Raw genomic sequence first — 24,224 nt, 5'->3', positions numbered from 1 at the left:
ACATTGCATTATTTATTATCAATAATCTAGAGGCAATTTAAATTGTATGAAGGAACACTCTTAGACTGTATGCAAATTCTGTGCCATTTACATTAGGCACTGGAGATTCATAGATTTACATAACTACATGGGTCCTGGAGCCAAGTCCCCCAGTCATGACTGTGCTCACTCATCATCTCCTACAGCCCTTCCCATGGCCACATGCTACACGTCAATCATCAGAAAAAGTTGTATCTTTTTTTTAAGCATTCAATATTTTAGATTAAACATGCTCGAAAACTGACCTAAGCAACTATTGACAACTGTAGCCTTCATTCTGCCTTCCCAAACACGTTTTAGGATGTTTAAAGCCTGTGGTGGCACAAGCAATACCACCGTCACCTTTATGATCACTGAGAAACTGGCAGCCATCTTTCCCCAGGCCACTGGGTAACCATTTGTCAAGTTCCGTTTACATCTGTAGCTGGAGTCATTGATGAAAGACTGTGTCTGCCAGACAGACTTTCATCCAAACAGTTGCTGTCTGCATCTCTGAGAAGAACAAGCCACCGTAGAATTTATGATTCTACCTCATCTTGTCAGCTAAGGCAAAAGAGAACGGATGCTGTGTGTTCAGAGTGGATGTCAGTGGTGGTCAGAGGAGGCACCCGAAGAGAGTAAAGGTATAATCATACATCTTCATGGAGCTGAGCAAAAATGCAAGAAACATCCAACCTGACCTTTCCTCCCGAGAACGGGACCATTAGACCTATGGAAAACAGGAGCAAACTGAGACCCCTGCCTTTACTCCAAAAGGCAACTGTTTTTCCACGAGGCTTCTCTAAGATCCTTTTCCAGAACCACAGTCTGATGCTCACTTCTCATCTCTTGACATCACCTTCCTATATGAGCAAAAAAGACCTTGCCGGTGGTCCTCTGCCCTGAAGGCTGTCTGCAGATTGAAACAACAGTCCATTAAAAGTAACCAGGAACGGGAGGGTAGTGGAAGACAACGATTATGTATTAAATATGTAGAGCGCATGCGTGCGTGCGTGTGCGTGTATGTGTGTGTGTGTGTGTTTCCTTAAAGGGAAACAACATAGAATGACAACTATTTACATAATAGCTACATATTAGCATTTACCTTGTATTGGGTAGTTATGCTGGCTAGTCTTATGGTAACTTGACATAAACTAAAGTCCTTTCAGAGGAGGGAGACTCAGTTAAGAGAATGCCTCCATAACATCAGATTGTGGGCATTTTCTTAATTAGAGATTGATGAGGCAGGGCCCAGCCCATAGTGGGTGGTGCCATTCCTGGTCCTGGATTCTATAAGAAAGCAGGCTGGGCAAGCCAGGAGGGGCAAGTCAGTACACAGAACTCTTCCATGGCCTCTGGCATCAGCTCCTGCTTCCAAGTTCCTGCCCTAATTTCCTTTGATGACGACCAGTGATGCGGAAGTGTGAGGCAAGTTACACCCGAGTTGCTTTGGCCATGGTATATCTTCTCAGCAATAGTGACCCAAAGACAGTAAGTAGTACAAGTAACGAAAAGGTGATTTAAAGGAGGCTGGGGATGTGCATATGGCTACCTAAAGATTACGTATTTTTGTTTGTCTGAAACAGATTGTAGTAGATAGCCCCACTGGCATTTGAACACACAAGAGATCCGCTTGCCTCTGCCTCCCGGGATCAAAGCGTTTGTCTGGAAACTCTGCTAATTTTACACCATCTCTATGTGGCTGGGACGGCCGCAGAATCTATTCCGACCCTGGGGTCAGCGTCCTGCAGAAACTAAGGGGTCACTGTATTGATGGCGAGAGAAAAAAGGGCCGTGGTTTGCTTAGAATTTTTTGGCGTGACTGGGCCTTACACTAAATTTCAGAAACTCCCCGTGACAGTCACTCTGTTTTTGCCACTAAGTGCGTGAGAACCCTGGGGCCAAGCAAAGAAGCCCTGGTCTCCTGCATGCGCCTGCGACGCACTGGCCCACCTGGACCCCAAGCCCCAGTCCTTCCCAGCCCCGCAGTGACGTCACGGCGCGCTGTCATCGCGAGACTCGGCTCGCCCACCGCGGCTCGCCGCTTCCCAACCGCCCGCGTCCGTCCGCGGCCAGGCAGCGGTGGGGATGGCGAGCCGCGGAGCCAGGGCGGTGACGAGCGCGGCGGCTCCGCCATTGGGCAAGGAGGCCTGAGGGACGGGCTGGCTGGGTGCATCAGGACCCCGGAGCCGGCAGCCTCGGCAGAGCCAGGGCGATGGAGGCCAACGTGCCGAAGCGGAAGGAGCCCGCTAGGTCCCTCCGCATCAAAGTCATCTCCATGGGCAACGCCGAAGTGGGGAAAGTGAGTATCGCAGGCTGCGAGGGGCGGGACCTCCGCGCGCCAGAGAGTCGTGCCCATTGCCTGAGAGAGATGCCACTCAACAGCCTGAAGCCCCGCCTCTTCCCTACTCGCCAAGCATCCCTGCGCTCACGCGAGCTTGCGGTCTCGAGCGGAGAACTATCTTGACCTTTTTGACCTTTGGGTTGCCCGCTCTTTACTGACGTCACTGCATAAGACCGTGCCTGGGGTGGCCTCTGACCTTTCACTAATTTGAAGGTGGTGTGGAGGCCTAGGTCCCAAATTTATACCTTTGATACCAAATTTGCTTTCCCAGAGCGGGGTCCAAGACGTGCAGGTGGGGAGAGTCCGTGCCTCCAAGCTGTGGCTCTTAAAGGGATGCCTGTGAGGTGACAGATTAGGAAAATTGTCGCCGGGCAGAGAACATAACAGCCCAGTGTGTTTCAGGGGACGTGCACTGGCCGCCAGGGATCCTGCGCTGTTTTTGTTTTAAATTTCTCCTACTGTCACGTCCATTTTCTCAGCCATTTATCTATCTATCTAACTATCTATCTATCTATCTATCTATCTATCTATCTATCTATCTATCATCTATGGTACGGTCTTTGTGTGTGCTCCACCTGCTGAATATTAGCTATTAAACTTCCTCTCCGATGGGCAGCGGTGACCTAAGTCTTTTCCCAAATAAATTTAGATGCCTATTCTTACTCAAGTTTTCTCCTTAACGAGCGGAAGCTGTTGGTTACGAATCCCAAGGTCGGCAAATCAGTGACAGGGAGGGGCATTACAAGTGGAGTCTACAATCTTCCAAATGCAGAAGACCCGCTAATGGGATTATTTAAACCAGTGTGCTGCACTTAAATGTTCAGTGAATATTTATTAGTGTTTTACTATTTTGCTCCACCCCACTACTTATGTATTGTTGTGTATGTGGTAACAAAGTGTTCGCTGGAATTTAACGTTTATTAACTATGTTCCAACTCTTAAAGAGCATAGAGAGTTGGGAATATAGCTCAGTTGGTGCTGTGGAAACATGGAAAACAGTTCTATACTTCTAACCCCTGCAAAAACCTGGTAGTGGCACAGGCTTCTAATCCCAGTGATGGGCAGGCAGAAACAGGTGGGTCCCAGGGCCACTGACCAGCCAGCCTAGCCTAGTCAGCAAGTCCCAGGTCCCAAGAGAGACCTTGTCTCAAAAAGAAAGACATCCTTACACTTCATTAAAACTCCCCTTTCTGCCTAAAATTTGGCTTTCTGTGTAGATAGAAGCTGTACAGTTTTGAAAAATGTGCTTAATTAAATAAAATTGTAACCATCATTTTTAATCACTACTATTTTTTAAAATATGCTGTAGAAATTAACATAGTATATAAAATGACACGAGGCCAATGATGTGTGAGCATGTTAGCTAATTTCAGATCCTAGGACACTGAAAGCTGGCATGGGGCTTTGGGGTACATTGATTTTCAATGTAAGAACTCGAACTGAATATAAACAAGGGTCACAGAGAAATCTCAAGTTTCCCACATAGAAAGGGATAAGCCTTGGGGTTAGGGGTGGGCTGCTGTAAAAGCCCTTACTATGTAGGCCTGGTGACCTCATTCGGTCATGGTGGAAGGAGAGAACCTTTATCCAAATTTCTAAAAGTCAAATTGGAGGGGAAAATATTGTAAATAACCTTATAACCATAAAAATTCTTGAGTTAACAAAGCCTTTATGAGGGCTGGAGAGAGAGTTCAGCTGTGAAGGGTGCTCGCTACTGATGCAGAGGACCAGCATTCAGTTTCCAGCACCTGTGTCGGGCGGGGTGACTCATGGCTGCCTGTATCCCAGCTCCAGGGGGCCTAACCCCCTCTTGTGTATTCCACTGGCACCTGCACTCACATGGGTATATATCCACAGACATACACACACAATTAAAAATAAAATTTAAACTTAAGACAAAAGCTTTCATGTGATATAACTCACATAGAAATCACTTATTTAAAACATACAGCTCCCTGATTTTCAGTTCATTCACAATTGTGAAACCATTACTACGATCAATTGTAGAACATTTTCATCATCCCCTAGGGGGCAGAGGAATGACATAGCAATTAACAGGCTCTCCCTGTTTCCCCTAACCATTAACCCACTTCCTGCCTCTATGGATTTGCCTATTCTGGCTACTTCATATGAATGGAGTCACATACTTTGTAATCTTTTACTACAAACTTATTTCACTTAGTATAATTTGTATAATGGGAATCTTGGTTGTGATATATATCAGTATGTTCTTCATATCATAGAAATATATTCCATCTTTTGGATCTAATACATTTTATTCACCCATTTGGGTTGATTTTGTTTTTGGATATTGGTACTAAGAATGATGGCAATGTAGACTTGGGCCTTGAATCAAATATGGCTTTGATAATTTGATCCTTTGTCACTGGGGAAATGGTGGCATGCCTAACAGAGCTGGATGTCAGCAGGACAGGCTGTTTGGAGACATGTTGAGTTAGGTGATGGCAGGATGTTTGAGTGGAAGCCATCTAGCAGATGCTCAGACACTTGGATCTGGCCCTGGGAGGCAGTCAAGGCTGGGTGTGGATGTTTCAGTGGTGACAGGGGAAGGATGGGGAGGTCTGCAGAGCACACACAGTGGTTGGGACTAAAACTGAAAACGCCTGTATTTAGTATGAAGGCAAGAGTTAAACCTTTTCTTTAGGATCTTCTTTTGTGGCCTGGTTGGTGGTTTATACCTTTAATTCCAGCACTAGGGAAGCGAGTTCCAGGTCAGCCTCCTCAAAACAACAAAACCCTTACTTTTTATACTTTGGATACCTTTTTAAATTTTTTTTTACTTTTTGTCTTTTGGGGGTTTGTTTTATTTTTGAGACAGGGTCTCATGTGGTTGAAGCTGACCTTGATCTCTTGATCTCTTTCTCAAGTGCTGCAGTTACAGGCATCCACTGCCACGTTAGCTAGTTTTTGCATTTGAAAACACTTTCCTTTTCTTTGGGGCGACTGAAGAAACTCTAGCGAAGTAATGTGCTTACTTCACACATCTTCCCAGTGTGTGTTACTAAATGCACGCATTTTTGTCTTTCTAGAGCTGTATTATAAAGCGCTACTGTGAGAAGAGGTTTGTGTCTAAGTACCTGGCAACAATTGGAATTGACTATGGGGTCACAAAGTGAGTATATTGCTCCTCTGGCCTGCGCATTACACAGACACTCAGTGTGTCCTAAGAGAGTCCGTGTCTACATCAGAGTATTGCATGGGCTGCACTGAAACAGAGGCTTTGAAGATAAGTTGGAAAAGATGGGGCTAAGGGACTTCTCAGCTAGCAGGTGTATTAGGTACCTGCCAGTGCAGACCTGGTTTTAGATGTGGGGTTGGCAGCAGTGCACAAGCACAGCCTAACTGGCAGACGGGCTTCTTAAGACAGGATTCTTAAAGCTACCAGCAAGTGGATTTTTAGGCTGTTTGTCTTTTGTTGGTTTATGATCTTGATAGCGTGTTGGAATCCAGCAGATCTGAGAATAATGAAGTTGGGAATAGGTGGGTATTTATTTGGAGGTGAACCAAGAATGGTTGGAGAGAGGACTGAGGCACCAAGAAAAATGCCACCAAGGAGTAGAATTTGGGTAAGCAGCACATTTGTTAAACACAGAATTTCAGACCTTACTGTAGAGTACTTGTGTCATTTGTGTGTGTTTAATATCCCTTACTTTGAGAGTAGGGATATTCTTTTACTGTTAATATCCTTGCCCATTCTTTGAAAGTTCTATACATTTTATAATGTATTCTGATCATCTCCACCACCATTACCTCCATCTGTGCATGGGCGTGAGGCAGCCTACCAGTGGCCACATGCTTACAAGACAGTTACTCTCCCTCCCTCAGCAGCCATCCCGCCAGTCCATGCTGGAGTTTTGACTGGCTCGATCTGGTCTTAGCCGGATAACCCAGGTGCTGTGAGTTGATGTGTACAGTCACCATGTCATAACCAAAGTCAGCGTCTCACATCTTTCTTCCCACTGCCAGCTCTTACCTTCTTTCTGCCACCTCTTGCTCGATGTTCCCTGAACTGGATTGGGCGATGCTGTCATAGACGATTCACCCATAATTAAGCATTCATAGTTATTTATATTTGGCACTTTGATCAGCTGTGCATTTCTGCATTAACCATTACCCATTTACAAGTAGTTTCTCTGACCAAAGCTGAGAGCCGTACAAGTCTATGGGCTACATGTAAATATTAAGAAGGCAGTTTGACATCATGACCATTGAGCAAAGCGACAGTAGTTCCCCCTCATCTGTCATATCCTAGCCATGACTTTGACCAGGTTTATAGTATCAGGCATGAAATCCCCCCTGTGGAACAGGCCTCATAGCTAATCAGAAAGTGGTTAGTTACCCTCATAACTGCCATGCCGCTATTACACCAGTGGTCATATCTTGCCAGGCAGTTGTTATTTGGCAGGTAGGGTCCTTCACTGGGGGAGATCATGATCTCTTTTCTCCCCTAGCATCTTCTGGTACTGTGTAAGCTAGCCAAGAGGAAGGGAATTTCCTGGTCAGTTAAAGTTGATTTTTTTTTAATGCCCTGCATCCAAAGTGAGTACTATAAAAAGGGATTTTTATGTTTTCGGTACAGTGCTTTTCCCTGGTGACTGCTTGATAATATTGTTAGATAGATATACTTAAAGATTAAATTTTTTTCCTATCAGAATGTGAAGGCAATATTCAAGAAGGTTGATAAAAATTGGTAAGATGTATCTATATCAGAATGTCAGTTGTATGAAGGGCAGGGTCAAACTTATATATGTCCTTTTGGATTGTATTAAAGTAGTTCAGGTCAGAGGCAGAGTAGAACCTAAGAGTTCTGTGTAAATTCTGTCGCCATTTTCCAACTGAGAGCAGCAGAAGGTATTTTTACACATTTCCTTTAAAGTGTGAAATTCGTAGTTCTTGACTGTGAAAGTCATGACGCTCTTCATTTGAAATCCACATTTCTTTCTACTTTTCCTTTCCCATGTCCTACTTCAGAGCCCAGTTCATCAGGGATGTGGTGGGACATCCGACTTTAGGCACCTGTGTTCAGAAGCCTTACCAGTGCCTGGTTTATCTAAAAAATGACAGTGCCATATGATGGCAGAGGATTGAGCTTATTTATTGATTTATTGATTGATTGATTACTCAATAGACTATTGTTTGTTACAGATTTTTTTTTTTTTAGAAAAGGTGATTATTCCATGATGAGTATTGCAAAAATTCCTTCCCAGGGGAGACATAGGCAATGTTTATCCCTCCTCCCAAGGTCTCAATGACAAACCAAGGCAGGATTCCACCTAGGGAACCGATGCGTTTATTTGGCTTACAGGGCATAGGTGAAGGGTTACCTGTGGTGTGGTTACTCCTCTCCCAAAGGTTGTACCAGAAAATCGTTACCAGCTGGGATAAGGGCTTCCCCATAGCTGCATGGATGGCACCCCTTGTTCCCCGTGTTTCCCAGCCTGTGTACTCTAGCTCTTCCCCAAGACCATGTGCAGTTACATGGCAGAGTTACATACAGCAGGTGGCAGGGAGAAGCTGGATACTTCGATAAGGGTCTTAGACCCCCCCATGAGGGGACATAAGTAGTTGACAGGCTCAGTTGGGATGATCCTTTTGGAGGTGGGGGCAACTTGCTGGTTCAGGGTTGTAGATTCAAATATCTGAGGTGGAAGACGGATCCTTAGTCAGGGATCAGTGTTGTAAAGGAAGGCAGCAGGCTTGTTGGCCAGCTTGCTGGCTTCTGTTGTAATTATCTGGAGTTAAGAAGAGAGTGAAGAAAGCCTCTGGAAATGTGACCCTGTTTCCTTTTGAAATCCATAAACAACAGAAATGTCAATGCAGAAATACAACCTTTGAGATTGTTTCCATTTGAATATTTCAGGGTCCAAGTCAGAGACAGAGAAATCAAAGTTAACATCTTTGACATGGCTGGACATCCCTTCTTCTATGAGGTAAGAAAGCCTTCGGGAGTTAATCCAGATCATGGGTAAAGTTTAGCTCATGTTAGTAGCTTGCCCTCTGAGCCTCAATTTAGTGGATACTCCCTGATCGCCTATGCTCTCCTGGAAGATCGAGATGGGGCGTTTCATGGCTCATGTTTCAAACATTTGAATGAACCAACATTTCCACCTTAGGATGCTGGCCTTTCACTTCAGACCTCAGCCCAGAGTGTGAGTCACAGCCCCCTGTGGACGCAACAGCTCAGCGAGGTCACTCCTGTTACAGCAGGGCCTAGTGTGACCTTCCTGCCACTCCCCAGCTGTGCTGCTTCCCTGGACAAGGCGGAGCAGCCCGGTGGGTCCATGCTCATCTGTGTAGCAGTCCCTGGCTGAGCCGTGGTGACCTGTTTGCCTGTCTTTCCTTTTCCTTCTTTCTCCTTGCTTTGGCCTCATCTGCCCGTTCTTCATTTGAGCGCTTTCTTTCTCAGCTGCTTGTCTTGTTGCTGATCTTTTTAGTCCAATAGGTCTGTGAGTTCCTGTTAATTGATTCACATCCCCCCACCCCACAGGTAGGTGAGGTAGAGGAGCTTTGGGGAGCTGGTCCTCTCGTTCCACCATGTAGCTTTGGGAATTGGACCAAGGCCATCAAGCTCAGCAGGAGGTGTTTTACCCACGGAGCCACCTCACTGGCTGCAGGGGAACAGTCCACAGGAGGCAAGAAGGCAGTTCAGTTCAAAACGACTCACTCAGGGGTGAAGAGTCCTGGCTGCTCTTCTGGAGGTCCTAAGTTCAATTCCCAGCACACACATGGTGACTCACAACCATCTGTAGTGATATCAGATCCCTTTTTCTGGTGTGCAGGTATACGTTCAGATAAAGTATTCGTGTTCATAAAATAAATAAATAAATCTTTAAAAACAGTACAAAACACTACTCAGTAGCCATTGATGGTTCAAATTTTAGGCCCTGAGTACTTTATTTAGGCATGCTTAAGCACAGGACAATTTGGTAAAAACTTCTCTGGTGATAATTAACTCAATCCTGTGTGCACAATAAAGCACAAAGTAAGCTAAATAAAGACGGGACATAGCTACATCAGAACTCTTTGTACAGTATGTGTGATGTCTTCCGTAAGGATGGATTGTATAGATTTAGAAAGACAAGTTTAGCTGCATGGTGCTGGCGTACTACTTTAATCCCAGCATTGGGGAGCCAGAGGCAGGCAGATCTCTGTGAGTTTGAGGCCAGCCTGATCTACACAGTGGATACCAGGACAACCAGGGTTGGTAGAGAAATCCTGTCTTGAATCCCCCACCGCCCATAAAAAAGGGAAAGCAAAACAAAACCTAACCCTGTAATACCACTTAAGCAAGGTTGAACTTTGGAGGGCATGGGGGTAGGGAAACAATTGGGGAATTTTGAGCCAAAACTTTAAAAAGATAAGTTACACACTGTGCATGGTTCTGGGAAGCCAGCTTGGAAGCCTGCAGCAGTGTAGTGAAGGCTGTGCTGGACTGTACATGGGAGGGAGTGACGGGCGGAGAAGCCTGCAGACATGGTCCACAGGACCATGAATCCGCTGGAGAGACAGGACAGCAGAAGCGGACACTGGACCTTCAGCCTCATCACTGACATCCCCATGTCAGATTCAACACGATATTCTGCTAAGCCTGGTGCTAGCTAGTGGAAGGAAGCTACAGTGGGGGAGGGAGCAGGCTGATCTTGGAGACTGGCGGTTGACCCCATGCAGGTAGTTGATGTTACCCAATTGTAAAGAAAGAAAGATTCAGAAAGGAAGAGGGCCCAGGACAGGATTTGGGGATGGTTAGTAGTAGACAAAGGCAGAGAAAAGGAGTTGGTAGAAGATAATTGATGTTTATTTCATTATATCTGTAATATCTATATCATATATGTGGATATTCTTTTTTTTTTTTTTTTTTTGGTTTTTACTAGACAGGGTTTCTCTGTATTGTTTTGGAGGCTATCGGTCCAGCCCACCTCGAACTCACAGAGATCCGCCTGCCTCTGCCTCCCGAGTGCTGGGATTAAAGGCGTGCGCCACCACCGCCTGGCCATATATGTGGATATTCTATACTCACATGTATGTCTGTGCACCATGTGCTTGCCTGGGGCCCTCAGAGGTCAGAAGAGGCTATTTAATCCCCTAGAGTTGCGTGTTTGAAACTGTATGTGGGTGATGGGAATTAAACTTGTGCAAGTAGTCCAGTAAGACCATACCAACTTCAGCAAGGCCACACCTTCTAACCCTCCCAAGTAGTATCCTCCCTGAAGAGGAAGCATTCAAATGTATGGATGTGTGGGCATCGTTCTTACTCAGACCACTATAGTCATCATCATAGACTCCTGTTTTTGTTGATTCTTACTGTGGTGAACTGTCCTTAGGTTTCTCTAAATTAATGATAGAACCTTAAGTTCTTGTCAGTGCTCAGAAGCCCATGCCCAGTGTGAAAGGTAAATGCCCCCCTCCCTCTTTGGGTTTTATTAATAGCCCATACTAGCCTCAAACTCAGTATGTAACCTAAGCTGGCCTTAAACTCACAATCACTGTCTCAGCCTCCTGAGTGCTGCTGTGACAGGCATCCCTACCACCTCCTGCTTCCTCACTTCCGAATAATTAGCTAGAGTGAGTCTCAGTGCTATGTGTAGGGCACACGAGCCAGTCAGAGATGGCACTGAGGGGAAGTCAGATGGGCAAGTCCCGAGTTGTTTACAAAAAAGATGACTGGTTGCCTAGATCGAACCAGATGAGGTCACTGTATGAGCAGCTAGTGTTCACTAGGTAAAGCGTAGGGCACCGAGGCCCATGAGAGGCTGACCTTTAAAACCATTGGCTGACTGTTTTCCCGCTCCGGGGTTTTTTTCCTTTAAAAGATACTTGTCATGGGACAGTAAATGAGTTCCTGCTTGACTAGACTCCCTGCTGCGTCTGACTGTCTCCGGGACCCTGGGAGGCTGGGGAATGGGCGAGCAGCACACTGACCTTTCCTTGGGCCCAGCTCAGCCTTCCGAGGTTGGGATAAGACCCTGCACTATGTTCTCTTCAAGGTTCCTACCAGCATTTCACCCCACCCATCTTCTCACTGCGTCTGCCATTGAGTGCACCTGCCCTTGTTGTCAAGTCTTTTGGAGCTGCCCAAGAGGCAGCTTGTCGTTTCTGACATTGTCTCAGGACAGTCAGAGTGCATGGAAGGAGGGAGAAGGAACTTGTGTGCATCGATTTTCAGGTGCCTCTGTGACCTCACCTAGTCCCAGCACTGTGATCCCCTTTTCCAGATGAGGAAGTACAGAGGGGTTATGTGATTTGCCCAAGGTCACACAACTTTTAGTGGGTGTGACCCAGAGCTGCCTGCTCCTCAGCCGTTCTCCCTACTGGGCTCTGAGTTTGGGGGTTGAAATTGATGTATAGCCTTGGAGCAGTCTAGAAAGCTCTGCCTGGAATGCTGGGTAAACCCTGGGATGGGATGTTTGTGTGGTGGGCAGCCATTGCTCATAATTGTGTCATCTTGCTTTAAGTTCTTTTGACTGTTCGTCTACCTTCCTGAGAAGATCTTGACACAGCTGTCTTCCAAGTCTACCAACAGCTAGAGTGTGCTGCCTCTGAGGAGCTGTGATTTGTTTTCTGCTAAAAAAAAAAATTCTCCCAACCTACAGATTTGTTTGTTTCATTCTGATTTTATATGAAGTCCTCTAAATGCCACTAAATACTGAGATAACAATGAGTACTCTAAATACAAGAAAGGACACACTTTGTTAATGGCTGTGAGTTGCATTCTTATAGAAATCACAGAGTTAACAACTTGAGCCTCTCCCATCTGCAGGTTCGAAATGAATTTTACAAGGACACACAAGGCGTGATGCTGGTCTATGACGTGGGACAGAAGGACTCATTTGATGCCCTTGATTCATGGCTGGCAGAAATGAAGCAGGAGCTTGGGCCTCACGGGAGCATGGACAATGTTGTCTTTGTTGTGTGTGCCAACAAGGTAACTGCTTTGAATTGGTTTGCTGGCCCAGCCCTGGGTCTGAGGACATGGAAGGAAAGGGTTGGGTGTGTGGCTTAGCCTGGAATCCCAGGACTCGGAGACTGAGAACAGGAGGGCTATGAGCTGGAGGCCAAGTGAGCTATGGAGAGAGTGCAGACCAGCCTGGGCAGCTTAGTGAGACCTGTCTTCAGTCTTCAAGCACAGATGCACACACACATGCACATCGGGGGAGGTGCTGTTTTGTAACATAGAAATCTGTAATTGGTAGCCTTTGAAAACATGCCTGTGAGACAAAAACCAGAAACCCGTCTAACTGGATTTTTATTCATTTTTTCCCCCTTGGTGTCCAGATTGAGGAAACAGCCTGGGAAAAGCCTACTATTCATAGCTTGGCCTGGCGGGAGGGGTTGTTCATAGCAACAGCAGATAGCCCCTTGGGTAGGACAGGTCATGATGTAACTTTCACAGACGTATGTAGCCGCTGCTTTCCCATGGGAGGAAGTGGCAGATGCGACCTAAATTAGACAGAAAACCCAGTCAATGGGTTTCTGTTGTTTGGTTCAGTTTAGCCTGGTACTTTTACATAGCTTGAGGCTCAGTGATGGAGGCTTCTCTGGACCTGATATATTGGGACAAGGATGGATCTTCTCTCTGTCCCCTCCCTACTTTCTGTTTCAGATTGACTGCACCAAACACCGCTGCATCGATGAAAGTGAGGGGCGTCTTTGGGCCGAAAGCAAGGGGTTCCTGTACTTTGAAACATCAGCACAAACTGGAGAGGGAATCAATGAGATGTTCCAGGTAGCCAAACATCTGTTCTAGGCTTTGCGCCAATGGTAGTTCATAGTTAGGATTCTGAGAAGCAGAACAGTAGTGGGACTTTCTCAAATGGGAGACAGGGGTGTGGCGGGAGAGAGATGATTGATCTATCTATTGTAGGTCAGACCTGCTCATCATCACAGTCACCTGGTGTCTTAGTTATTGTTCTCATTGCTGCCATAAAATACCTGTCAAAAGCATGTTGAGGAAGGCAAGGGGTTTATTTCAGGGCACAGTTGAGGAGTGCAGGCCATTGTGCAGGGAGGCTAAGGTGGTGGGAGGTTGCAGCATCTGGTCCTGTTGCACCCGGGCTCAGGAAGCAGAGAAAGGTGAAGCCGGTGCTCAGCTTCCTGTTTATCAGTCAGGGATTCATCCCATGGGATGGTGCTGTCATATTTAGGGTGAGTCTTCCTAACCCAGTCTAGAAAAGCCCTCACAGACATTCCACAGTGATTCTAATCCCATCAAGTAGAACTCAAATGAATTCATACCAGGGGAAATTCGTCAACACGAGACATGGTCTCACTATGTAGTCCTGACTGTCCTAGAATTCACTATGTGGACCAGGCTGGCCTTGAACTTTCAGAGGTCTACCTGCTTCTGTCTCCTGAGTGCTGGGCTCAAAGGCATGTACCACCACCCCTGACTAGAGCCTAGGAATTTGTGTCTTGGTAAAGCACTCCAGGTGGTTGTGGTGGTCATCAGGTTTAGCAAGTTACTATGCTATTTCACTGGGATGGAGATTTTTCTTCACAACTATCTTTGTATAATGGTGTTACATTCATATGAAGCCTTGCTGTAGCAGAATTGCCTTACCACATGCAGGTGTCTAAGCCTGTACTCACAGAGCAGCTCACCGAGGTTGCAGATAGCTTAGAGAATAGGAGACCATCATGGTAGAATCCAGCTGGCCACTCATAAAAATCCAAAAGGCAGTGTAATAGAATGCGCTCGCCTGGCAGCCTGAGTAGATGGTCATTTCTTGTTACTGTTGTGTGTATGGGCTCGTGCATATGTGTATAGGTGTACTCTAGTGCATATGTGTATAGGTGTACTCTAGTGCATATGTGTATAGGTGTACTCTAGTGCATATGTGTGTAGGGGAACATGTCCAGTGTCTTTCTCTCTTGTTCTTCATCTTTTGAGCCAGGGTGTCTGTCTCAATGAACCTGGAGCTCACCAACTATCTAGACTGGCAGCCAGACAGCCCCCAGGATCCACTTGTCGACTTTTTCCCCACCAGTGCTGGGGCTATGGGCACCAGCCACTCCTCCTGGCTCCCTAGCCCCAGATGTCACTTTTTCCCCCCCTTTTGAGACAGGCTTTCTCTGTGTAACCCTAGCTGTCTTGGATCCCACTCTTTAGACCAGGCTGTCCTTGAACTCACAGAGATTCCCTGCCTCTGCTGGAACTAAAGGTGAGCGCTATCACTGCCTGGCTGTTCCCAGACCATTTTTTTTAAAAAGGCCTATTTATTTATTTGTTTGTTTGTTTGTTGATTTTATATGTATGGGTGTTTGCCTGTTTATATGTGCACATATGTTTGCCCGGTACCACAGAGGCCAGAAGAGAGTGTTGGATCCCCTGGAGCTGGAGTTACAAGCAGTGTGAGCTCCCATGTGGGTGCTGGAACTGAACCCAGGGCCTCTCAAGAGCAATGAGTGCTTTTAGCTGCTGAGCCATCTCTCCAGTGACCAAATAAGATACATTTTAAAGATGTATTTTCCTTTAACTCTTTAAGTATATTTTCCTTTATTTCCTTCCAGTCTTTCAGCTAGCTGTTTTGAAGCTTACCAAGTCCAGTATTTGAACCAGCATGGGTTCAGTTACTACCAACTGCTTTCTGCTAACATTGGTCATGTTTTCTGGCCCCTTTGTGTGATAGTAATGTTTTGATTTGATTGGGTAACACATCTGTGGAGAGAACATTGTAGAGACCCTGCAGATTTCTCTGTCTTTTCTAGAAAAATATGACTTCTTGTTGCAGGAGGCAGAATGCGATGAACTCTTGTAAACTTGCATTTTTGCTTTAACAAATCACAGATCTGAAGGAAGTCCAAAGTGTTTCCTAAACCTTCTAATTTGACAGGATTCAGCATCCACATTCTGCTCTAACCAATCATGTTGGTTCTTGACTTTGGGTGTGGTTAGGATGATGGTTAGGTAAGGCCTGAGGTGCATCCTTTCTGTGTGCCCAAGGGGGTTTCAGGAGCATCAAGACGGTGCTCTGGGAAGGCGAAGCTCGGGTGTCTTGGGCTAGCTCTTCCCCTAGAAAACATGGATTGTGCTCTCAGCTCTTGTCGGGCAAGTCTCAGGTGGCCTCAGTCTTCATATGAGTAACCTAGTTCTTAGCTACAAACCCACAAGGAAGCCCCACCTGTGTGGGCCCAGCTCTCCTGATTCTTGCCACTGCTGTCACCTCAGACTCTGGTCTCTGCCTCTGCCTCCTTCTCTCAGTGGGACTTTGTGTCTGCCTGATCCAGATACGGCCTCTAGGATGAGAGTGGTTCACCTCTCCTAGCTCATGCTTCCTGTTGTCTGCTGCCGAGAGTAGCTGCCGTGCGTGTGTGTGCTGTTTGATGGTTGATTGGGGTCTGGTCTAGCATTCTGTATTGGCTGGAAGCAAGACCTGAGATTTACCATTTTGACCTCACTCCTCCTGAGAAGATTATGGCTGGTCTTCTGTCACCACGTGTTCTAATAACTACCTGTACCCACAGAATGTATCTATTTCTATTTCACGATAATTCCAGGACACCAGAAAATGTCAACTTTAACCCTAGTGACATTTGTGAACTGTGAGCCCTTCTTGGTGCTTTTCTCCTTCTGACTGGTTCTTGGTAGAAATGATGGGTAAATGAGTCTGTTTTCTTGTTGGGCTGACGAGACACAGTAACATTGTTCTGTAGGTAAGCCTGAAGCTGTGCTTCCCTGGTGACTCAGTTGATAAACATAGTCTTGATTTCCTGCCTGCCTTTGTGCCAGGAGGAAGATGGCTTGTGATGCTAAGATCACCACAGTGAACTAGCACCCTCTGTCCTGGCCCATGCTCTTTCTTCCCAGATGTCAAGACTTCCCAGTAGGTTTGCAGTTACTAGAAATGAGAAAGAGGAACTTAACATTTTTAACGATTTGTTTTATTTTTAATTAAGTGTGCGTTGTGTGTGTGTATATGATGTGGGGAGCCAGAGGCATCTGTTGAAGGCCATTGTGAGTCATCTGGCATGGTGCTGGGAACCAAACTCCAGTCCTCTAGAAGAGCTGTATATACTCTAACTGCTGAGCCAGTTCTCCAGCCCCAAAGACACATTTACAAAAGGAGGTAAAAGGTTCTGTTGGAGAAACTGAAAGAGAGGAAAATATTTTAAGAGAAACTTAAGTGAAGAGGAGATACATCAGTTAAAAGGAGGAAGAGGAGATGGGAAATAGGAGAGGAGAGAGAAGGGAAGGGAGACGAGGACAGGGAGGAAGGAGAGGGGAGGAGAGAGGAGACTTACTCTACTTATAATTACAGAAATGAGGGCTGGAGAGACGGCTCAGGGTTAAGAGCACTTGTTCTTGAAGAAGACTCAGGTTGAGTTTACCCAGGAATACACACTACCAAGCTGCACGTGGTAATGGCAGGCTTGCCATCGCAGCACTAAGAGGCAGAGACAGGAGGGTGATGGGTTCCGTTATCACCCTCTGCTGTGTAACTAGTTCAGGGCCTGCCTAGGCTATGTGAGACACTGTTTCAAAAAAACAAAAGACAAAACAATTCAATATTGTCTGCAATGACCAAAAGACCTAAAATAACTGGCAAGTCCAGGAATAGGGAATTAAATAAATTGTGGTATAGCCACATAATAGGATCCTGAAGGCATTGGAGAGCAAAGGAAGGTCTGTAAATACAGAACTCCAAGGTGGACCTAGGGATTGAACCCAGGTCGATGCTAATGCTAAGCAATCACTTTTCCACTGAGCTGGTCCCAAGGCTTCTTTTTACTTTTTGTTTGAGATTGGGTCTCATTAAGTTACTGAGCCTGATCTTAAACTTACTCTGTAGGCTGGGCAGACCTTGAGCTCCTGCTTCTCCTGCCTTAGCCTCCCAAGTAGCTGAGACGATAGGTCTGCGTCACCAGGCCTGCACTAGGTGTGTTATGTGGGAAACTGAAGCTGCTAAGCATTGTGTGGCATCTGAGACCTCTCGTGTAAATGTTTGTGTGTGACGGGCTGGTAACAGATGTCTCTGTAGGGCTCCTGAAGTACACTAATGATGGCTATATCAGGGAGAAAGGGTTAGGTTTTATTGTTGGAATTTTTCTAACAGTTCAAATGTGCTTCTCTGAGAGTAGGATTATGAATCATTTTAATTTAAATTAAACTAATAAATTTTACGTTAGCTTATACTTTTCTGTTTTAAAAATAGGTAGTTAGAGGGTTGGGTAGAGCACTAAGGCCCTCGGCTCTTAAAGTTACTGAAGTGTGTGAAAGGAACTCTTATCTCACAGAATCACTTCCCTGGGATGGGTTTTCTTCCTACAGACCTTTTACGTGTCCATAGTTGACTTGTGTGAAAATGGCGGGAAGCGTCCTACTGCAAATAACAGTGCTAGTTTCACCAAAGAACAAGCAGACACCATTCGCAGAATTCGAAATAGTAAGGACAGTTGGGACATGCTGGGAGTCAGACCTGGGGCCTCAAGGTAAGTTTACTGCGGGATTCTGGAAGAGCCCGAGGCTCTGTTGCCAAAAGTACTACCCGATCTTTCTCCTTCTAATTGACTAGAGACTTGGTGTGTGGCAATAAGTTTCCTAAGGACTCTGCCCCACTAACTCAACCCAGAGAAATGAAACAGAGTGTGCATTGCCTGCTGAGTGAACTATGTCGTGTTTCTGCGTAAACACTTGATGAAATGGCTTGTTCAGTCTTTGTGTTGAGTAAGAATCTGACACGACCTTAGGAAACTTTATAAAAAATAATTCTTAAATGGTAAAATTTAGAAGAAGAAAGATTTCTCAACTTGCTTCCATTTTACTGGGGAAACTGGAGTTCAGTAGACTATGAGTAATCATTGAGGCCCCAGGAGAGGTGTCTTCTGCCCAACTGCCTTTCTCATAAACACTGCGCATTCTCATCTGTGATTGGGTTATGTGTGGTTACCTGTTTTACTCTAAAGATATATTTAGGAAGAACTGGACATGGCTGTTTTGGAAGAAAAGTTCTGCTCTTTATTCACTTTGGTTAACTAGAATCTACTAGAGCTCTGATAAATCCCAGGCCTCTGTCATTTCTGCCTCCTTAACCTGTATAAACACAAGTTTATCTGCACAGCTGTGTCTATCAAATGACGTTGGCGCATTTGGGACAAATCCTTGAACATTAGAGTGTTACATTCTAGAGAATTCTGGTACTTGTTTGGGGTCAAATGTGCCTACAGTTCTTGAACTTTAAAGCAATACTACCGTCGGTAAGGTCGTTGACACGCACACCTGCACCAGTCTTGTTTCTCTAGAACTTTCCCTTGAGAGTCTTTCTGTGTCTGAAAATCTTGAAAGGCCTCAGTGCGGGGGCCAGGTGTAACACTGAGCCTGCCTAGACACGCCCCCCTAGAGCAGTGGCTCCATTGGCCCTGCCTCACACTCCATCTTGAAGAAGGAGGGGACCCTGTACTCAGCTCAGGTACACAGGGCCTGGATAAATACAAACTCTGGCCATTCAAAGTTCTTCTGAGAAGGAGAGTGCCTTTTGATAACTAATACAAAGATTGCATGTGTAGGGGCTGAGGAAGACGTCTCAGTGGATGAAGTGCTTGCTACATGGGCGTGAGGCCCTGAGTTTGGATCCCAGTACTCACACACAAGCCAGGCATAGCAGCATATGTGTATCCTAGTTTTGGGAAGGCAGAAGCAGGTGACTCCCTGGAGCTCACTGGTCACCCAGTCTAGCCAAAGCAGCCATGTTGAGGCTTAGCAGACCTGACTTAAAAAATAAGGTGGGGAGTGACAGAAGACAGCTGGCGTTGGCCTCTGGCCTCTCGATGCTCACACATGCACGGACACAGGCACACAGCACCCAAACATACTGAACAGAAAAGACTACATATTGCGTGTGTAGAGAATGCAGAGCTAGAACAAGAAGTTCAGAAGGGCTCGTCCGGCAGGAAAAGCTAGCCTGTGTGTCTAAGACACAGGGACTTAGCCTCTCCAGATTGACACCTGACTTTGTGCCATCTCCAGGCCAGCAAAGGGCCTATCTTTAATTGGGGGGGTGCTCTGAGAAGTCCTTCCAACAAATGCAAAAGAGTGAAGGCACCTGGCACAGCACCATGCCCTGTTGAGAGGATTGCAGGGACTCTGGTGACAGAAGGAAGCTTGGGGAGTAAGACCATGTGGTGGGGACAGAGAGACAGAGCTCCAGAGTAACCTGACTCCTGAGGAAGACTGGGAGTGGGCGTGGGGAAGAAACCTGCAGTCCAGGCCTTCTCCAGCCAGTCCCTGCTGCTCAGGACCGTGGGGGCATCTCAGCATCTCCTCCTTCATCTTCTGTGGCTGGTGGGCACATCAGCGGCTCCGATGGCTTTTGCTTCATGTTGTATACGCTCTCTTTCCTTCACTATTCTCACAGACGCCTCCACCTGAACTGTCGCTCTCAGGCCTGGGCTCCTGCCTGCCTCTCAATGTTAGAAACAGTTTTCTCAGTGCCCACTGCCACGACATGCCTGCTATTGTTACCGTCAATCAGATGCAGTGTTTTTCCTTGTTTTGCTTTGGAGGCCTCTCTGCTAGTTCCTCCCTGGCACACCAAGTCCCTGTGCTAATTACAAGCCCCTCTTCTTCCAGAAGCTTCTCCCAAGGGATTTTCCCTGGTGCCCAGACTCTCATCCCTCGGTTAGTACAGGCTTGCTCTGTGCCCCTGAGTGTCTAGAGCTGCCTGGCAGCGGCTGAACCTTCTTGGACTGTCTTCTAGACTCACTTACACTGTATTTTTCTACTGTATAGGACCTATTGTTTGTTTGTTATTTTCTAATCTTGTAGTCCTACCTTTGGGAAAAGGAAGTCATTGCTGACAGAGCTCGGCTGCTTTTCACAGGGAGGAAGTCAATAAGGCCTACCGGAAGCTGGCAGTACTGCTTCACCCGGACAAGTGTGTAGCGCCTGGCAGTGAAGATGCCTTCAAAGCAGTTGTGAATGCCCGGACAGCCCTCCTGAAAAACATCAAGTAGAAGGCAGAGGAAACGGCAGGCGGGCTCAAGTGCAAACAGACTCCCCTTGAGGTGAAATAGCCAACTTGGATTTTTCCTTCACAAATGCTCACTGTTCGGTTCCCTCACGTGCCGTCTCATTTGTAAGCTAATAGTGTAGGTGCCTGTTGCCATGTTGTGGGCCTTTTTCAGTGAGATGACCTGCTTTTGTGTGAGAGAGAACCCACGTTTCTTATGCACTGCACTGCATTTCTTATTGCCAGATAACTCAGTGTTCGTAATTGCAGCATCGCTTAGGCATTGGCTTCTGAAAGTCGGTGAGACTTCTAGAGAAGGGGAGGCTAGCAGGACACTCTGGCTGACCTGCCTCTCTGCCCACCCACCCACCCATTGCCATCATCAGAGAAGGGAATAAAATCAGGACAGACAATGACAGGCAAGCAGACAGCACCAGTCCCTGCTTCTTGGCTAGTATTTTAACCATCAGCCTCTAATTAGAGTCGGGCGTGGGGGCTCAGGCCTGTAATCCCAGCACGCAGGAGGATTGTGAGTTTGAGGCCAGTCTGAACTACATGGAGAGACTCTTTCATGTAAAGTGAGGTGACACTGTTCTGTCTACCTGCCTTTTAGGACATTTCACTCTGCTTCTTCTTCAACCAGCAGGGGGATGAGCAGTGCTGAGGGAGAAAGGTGGTGCTCACTGGAGCTGGATCCCAGGTCTTTGCTCTGTCCTAGAACAGCAAGGAGTGCTGTGCCACCGGGAATAAGGGACCGGAGGCCAAGACGGGACACTAGAAGGCGTGCTGTAGATTCCTCGGGAGTGTGCACCCAGCCACACCGCACAGGGAAAGACAGCTAAGCTCAGGTGTGTTGGGCACTAGGAGGGGCCCTACGTAAGACTTGTCCCTTTCCTCATTCCTTACCGCGGGGTGGCAGAGGCAGGCAGGTACTCTTCTGCAAGCAGGCCTCTCTCTTCAGCACCAGTGTTAGTCCTAATCGGTTCTCTACCCCACATCTGCCATTGCCTCTCCTCCTGAATCCCTAGTGTTGCCCCAGGCTCAGCTGACTAGAAATAAGTGTGATCTATTGGGGGCACAATGGAACATTTTAGGCCTGTAGAGGGCAGACTCTTTACAGTTTATGCTTAGGCTCCAAATTTTTGAAGAGAATTTTTAAACTACAGGTATGGAAACTCATTTTGTGTAGAGAAGCATTCCTCATGCGTTGTCCCTGCCTGGTACACAGTGCCGGATAGAGCTGCATGGAGAGCACTGCATTTCCTACAGTGCTTAGGGGAGCGGGCTCATTGCTTGACTCTGTCTCTCAGCTCTCTTAGCTGTGTTATTTTTTTTTTTTTTTAGCTTCAGCCACCTGTGCTAACTGGAGCTTTGAAGGATATAAAAACGTTACTAGGCTGTGACTTTTAAACACCTACCCCATAATGGTTGCTGGATAACATCTCTCTTACCTAAGAAGACAAGCCCCTGTCTTACAATCCAAACCACCACAGTCTTGAGGATTATTTCCCTCTACCATAGTAACCTCACTTTGCATGGCTGTGCTCAGTTATACTGAGCTTGAAAATGCTGTCCATCATGAATTCAGATCTGTGTAAAAGAGATATGGAGGTCTGATGTGTGGCTTGATGGTTTCCTCTGGCCCTTGGACTGGCTTCTCGGATGGTAGAACTCTACCTCCAGCTTCTCGTGGGCCTCAGTTCTGTTTGAGGCTTCCCTTGTGCCTAATGTACCCCACTATCCAACTGCTCTTTGACCGGAAGGTGGGAGTCCTGTGGATGAGGGGCTGCTCTTGGTACTGTCAGCCCGAGTGTGGGGCCCAGTCTTCGCCATGGTTGTTAGAGACACTTCATCCAGCAGCATGGGCAGGGCTGTAGAGCCATCAAAGCCTGCCTCAAAATGAACCTTAGCTTTTAAACCCCTGACGGCCCTCGGTGTTCACTGAACTTCTCGGCACAGGTGGGTGTTTTGTCTTTCACATTCTTTAAAACTCTTCACCCAGTTAAGATCTCAGAACATCAGCTGGAGTCACAACTCAGTCATGTCAGTGGCTAAAAATTTATAGAAGACCTTGGTTTCCCAGAAAAGGAGTTAAAGAAAAGCCATGCTTCTGCATCTGAGTCATCAAGTGTCACTTCTTACACTTGTGGAGAATCCCTGGAGGCATTTCAGAGTTACTCTTCCAGCCACCTCAAGCACTTTAAAACATATCCCCTTTTGTGTCAGAGACATCCTCTCCTGTGCCTCCTGTGAGTGGCTGTCCTCCACTGTCAGCATCTCTTACTTAAGCACTGCCACTTTATTCCCCCATTTAAATGTGTCCTTGCTTTTATAGCCTGTTAACTTAAGAGTCCAGATGTTTAGGATAAAATCACTGTCATTCTATAAACTGTTCACCATTCTTTAAGGCTTATATTTACCTCAGGAAACTTATTCTAGTATGTTCTCACTAATTGAAATCTCAAGTGATAAATACTTCTTTATACCTGCAAACTGGTACCTAATGCCATCTTAGTTCAGTGAGCCATAGGCTGGGCAGCTAGATGGTCAGTGAGCCATAGAGCTCATTAGAGGAAAACAAGGAGTGCCTGCCAGTACTGAATCAGGGGCAAGTGCTATTCTACCTAGAGTGGCAACTGTCACCAGGAGGATGAAGGGATTGCTTTTGGCAGTGGCAGTGTCCTCTTCCAGGTCTGGAATGGCATTTTTCTCACACTGCAGCCCATGGAGCTAAGTTCCCCAGCATTTTTGAGAAAGTTTTGAAAATGAATTTAGTTGTAAAATCAAGCTAAGCAATTTCCACTGTGGGCTTCACAAGCAAGGAGCTGCCCACCCTGCTCACCCTGGTGCTGAGCACAGTTTTAGATACGGTTAGTGCCCTTTGGACGTTGATGGCAGCATTAGCTGTCTCTGGGGAGGATGGACGTGTCCACTTGTGGGTGGTGCGGGTGGACAGTGACTGTGTCCACCACCCAGTGCGGTGCCCGGCTGTCTGTTAAGGCTGTGGGTGGGAGGACTGTTGTGGAGAGTTAGGCAGTTTGGGTTAGCTCCCTGCACTGATCGCGCTGTGCACATTTTTTCCCTTGACTGTGAATGTCCTTACAAGGTAATTTACATATCTGCTTTCTGTTGAGATAACTGAAAGTGTTAAATCTACCAGTTGTTTATGTCTTGTATACAGAGTGTCATATGTATTTAAGTTGTGTATTTTTATAGAGTAAAATCAAATAGCAAACACTGGTCTGCTGGCTGCACTGTTTTGTTTAGACCCTGACCTTTGGTGTAAAACTAGACTAAACAGGAATCCAATGCTCATCAGCTGTGACCTTCATTCAGCAAAACATGTAACTCATCATAATCCCAGCACTCAGGAGGCTGAGGCAGGAAGATCATGAGTTTGAAGCCAATCTTGGTCACAAAGAAAGGCCCTATCTCAAACACATAAGCCAGGTGTAGTGGTGCCGTAGTCTACCCCAGCACTCAGGACAGGAGGATCAGGGAGATCCTGGTCTGGGTAGCCGGTTCCAGGTCATCCAGCTATAGAGTGAGACCCTGCCTCAAAAAGCAAAGCAAAGAGAAGCAGAGAAGGACCTCTTAGTTAAGATGCCAATGGGGAAAATGAAGAAAATTGTACTTGTTGGTGCCTTAGGCCAGTCTGACTCAGTTAAGTGCGGCTTTGTAGCTCACATGAAACTGTTAACTCACTTTGAAGTAGTGCAGACCAAGCTAAAGCTGTAGCTCAGTGGGAAAGTCTGCTTAGTGTAGGGGATGCCCTTGGTTCAATAGTGCTACTTGACTCACTCATGCATTAACTCAGTTAGCGAAGCCTTAAGCTGAAGCGTCACATCACTGGAGTTTGAGAGTCTTGTAGGACCCACCCAGGGAGCAGCCAGAACTTT

At 46.4% G+C, this 24,224-nt stretch overlaps 1 protein-coding gene across 1 annotated transcript; it reads left to right on the top strand.

Moving 5' to 3' along the window:
* The first annotated feature begins 2,052 nt into the window (after nucleotides 1–2,052).
* Dnajc27 (DnaJ heat shock protein family (Hsp40) member C27) lies at nucleotides 2,053–23,562 on the top strand. The gene is made up of 7 exons (XM_005079104.4): nucleotides 2,053–2,320; nucleotides 5,413–5,495; nucleotides 8,244–8,313; nucleotides 12,141–12,305; nucleotides 12,984–13,106; nucleotides 17,649–17,809; nucleotides 20,197–23,562. Exons 1-7 carry the CDS (start codon nucleotides 2,234–2,236, stop codon nucleotides 20,327–20,329), a joined length of 822 nt encoding a protein of 273 aa, XP_005079161.1. The 5' UTR covers nucleotides 2,053–2,233; the 3' UTR covers nucleotides 20,330–23,562.
* Nucleotides 23,563–24,224: the final 662 nt, after the last annotated feature.

Source organism: Mesocricetus auratus, unplaced genomic scaffold (genome assembly GCF_017639785.1).
Source record: "Mesocricetus auratus isolate SY011 unplaced genomic scaffold, BCM_Maur_2.0 Super-Scaffold_100024, whole genome shotgun sequence".
Taxonomy (NCBI): domain Eukaryota; kingdom Metazoa; phylum Chordata; class Mammalia; order Rodentia; family Cricetidae; genus Mesocricetus; species Mesocricetus auratus.
This window is presented reverse-complemented; position numbering and strand designations above follow the sequence as displayed.

Excerpts from the sequence above, each read along its gene's own strand:
- Dnajc27 (XM_005079104.4), top strand. The coding sequence starts at position 2,234 with ATGGAGGCCAACGTGCCGAAGCGGAAGGAGCCCGCTAGGTCCCTCCGC. Across the intron at positions 2,321-5,412 it reads GCAACGCCGAAGTGGGGAAA|AGCTGTATTATAAAGCGCTA; the intron begins GTGAGTATCGCA and ends TTGTCTTTCTAG. Across the intron at positions 12,306-12,983 it reads TTGTTGTGTGTGCCAACAAG|ATTGACTGCACCAAACACCG; the intron begins GTAACTGCTTTG and ends TTTCTGTTTCAG.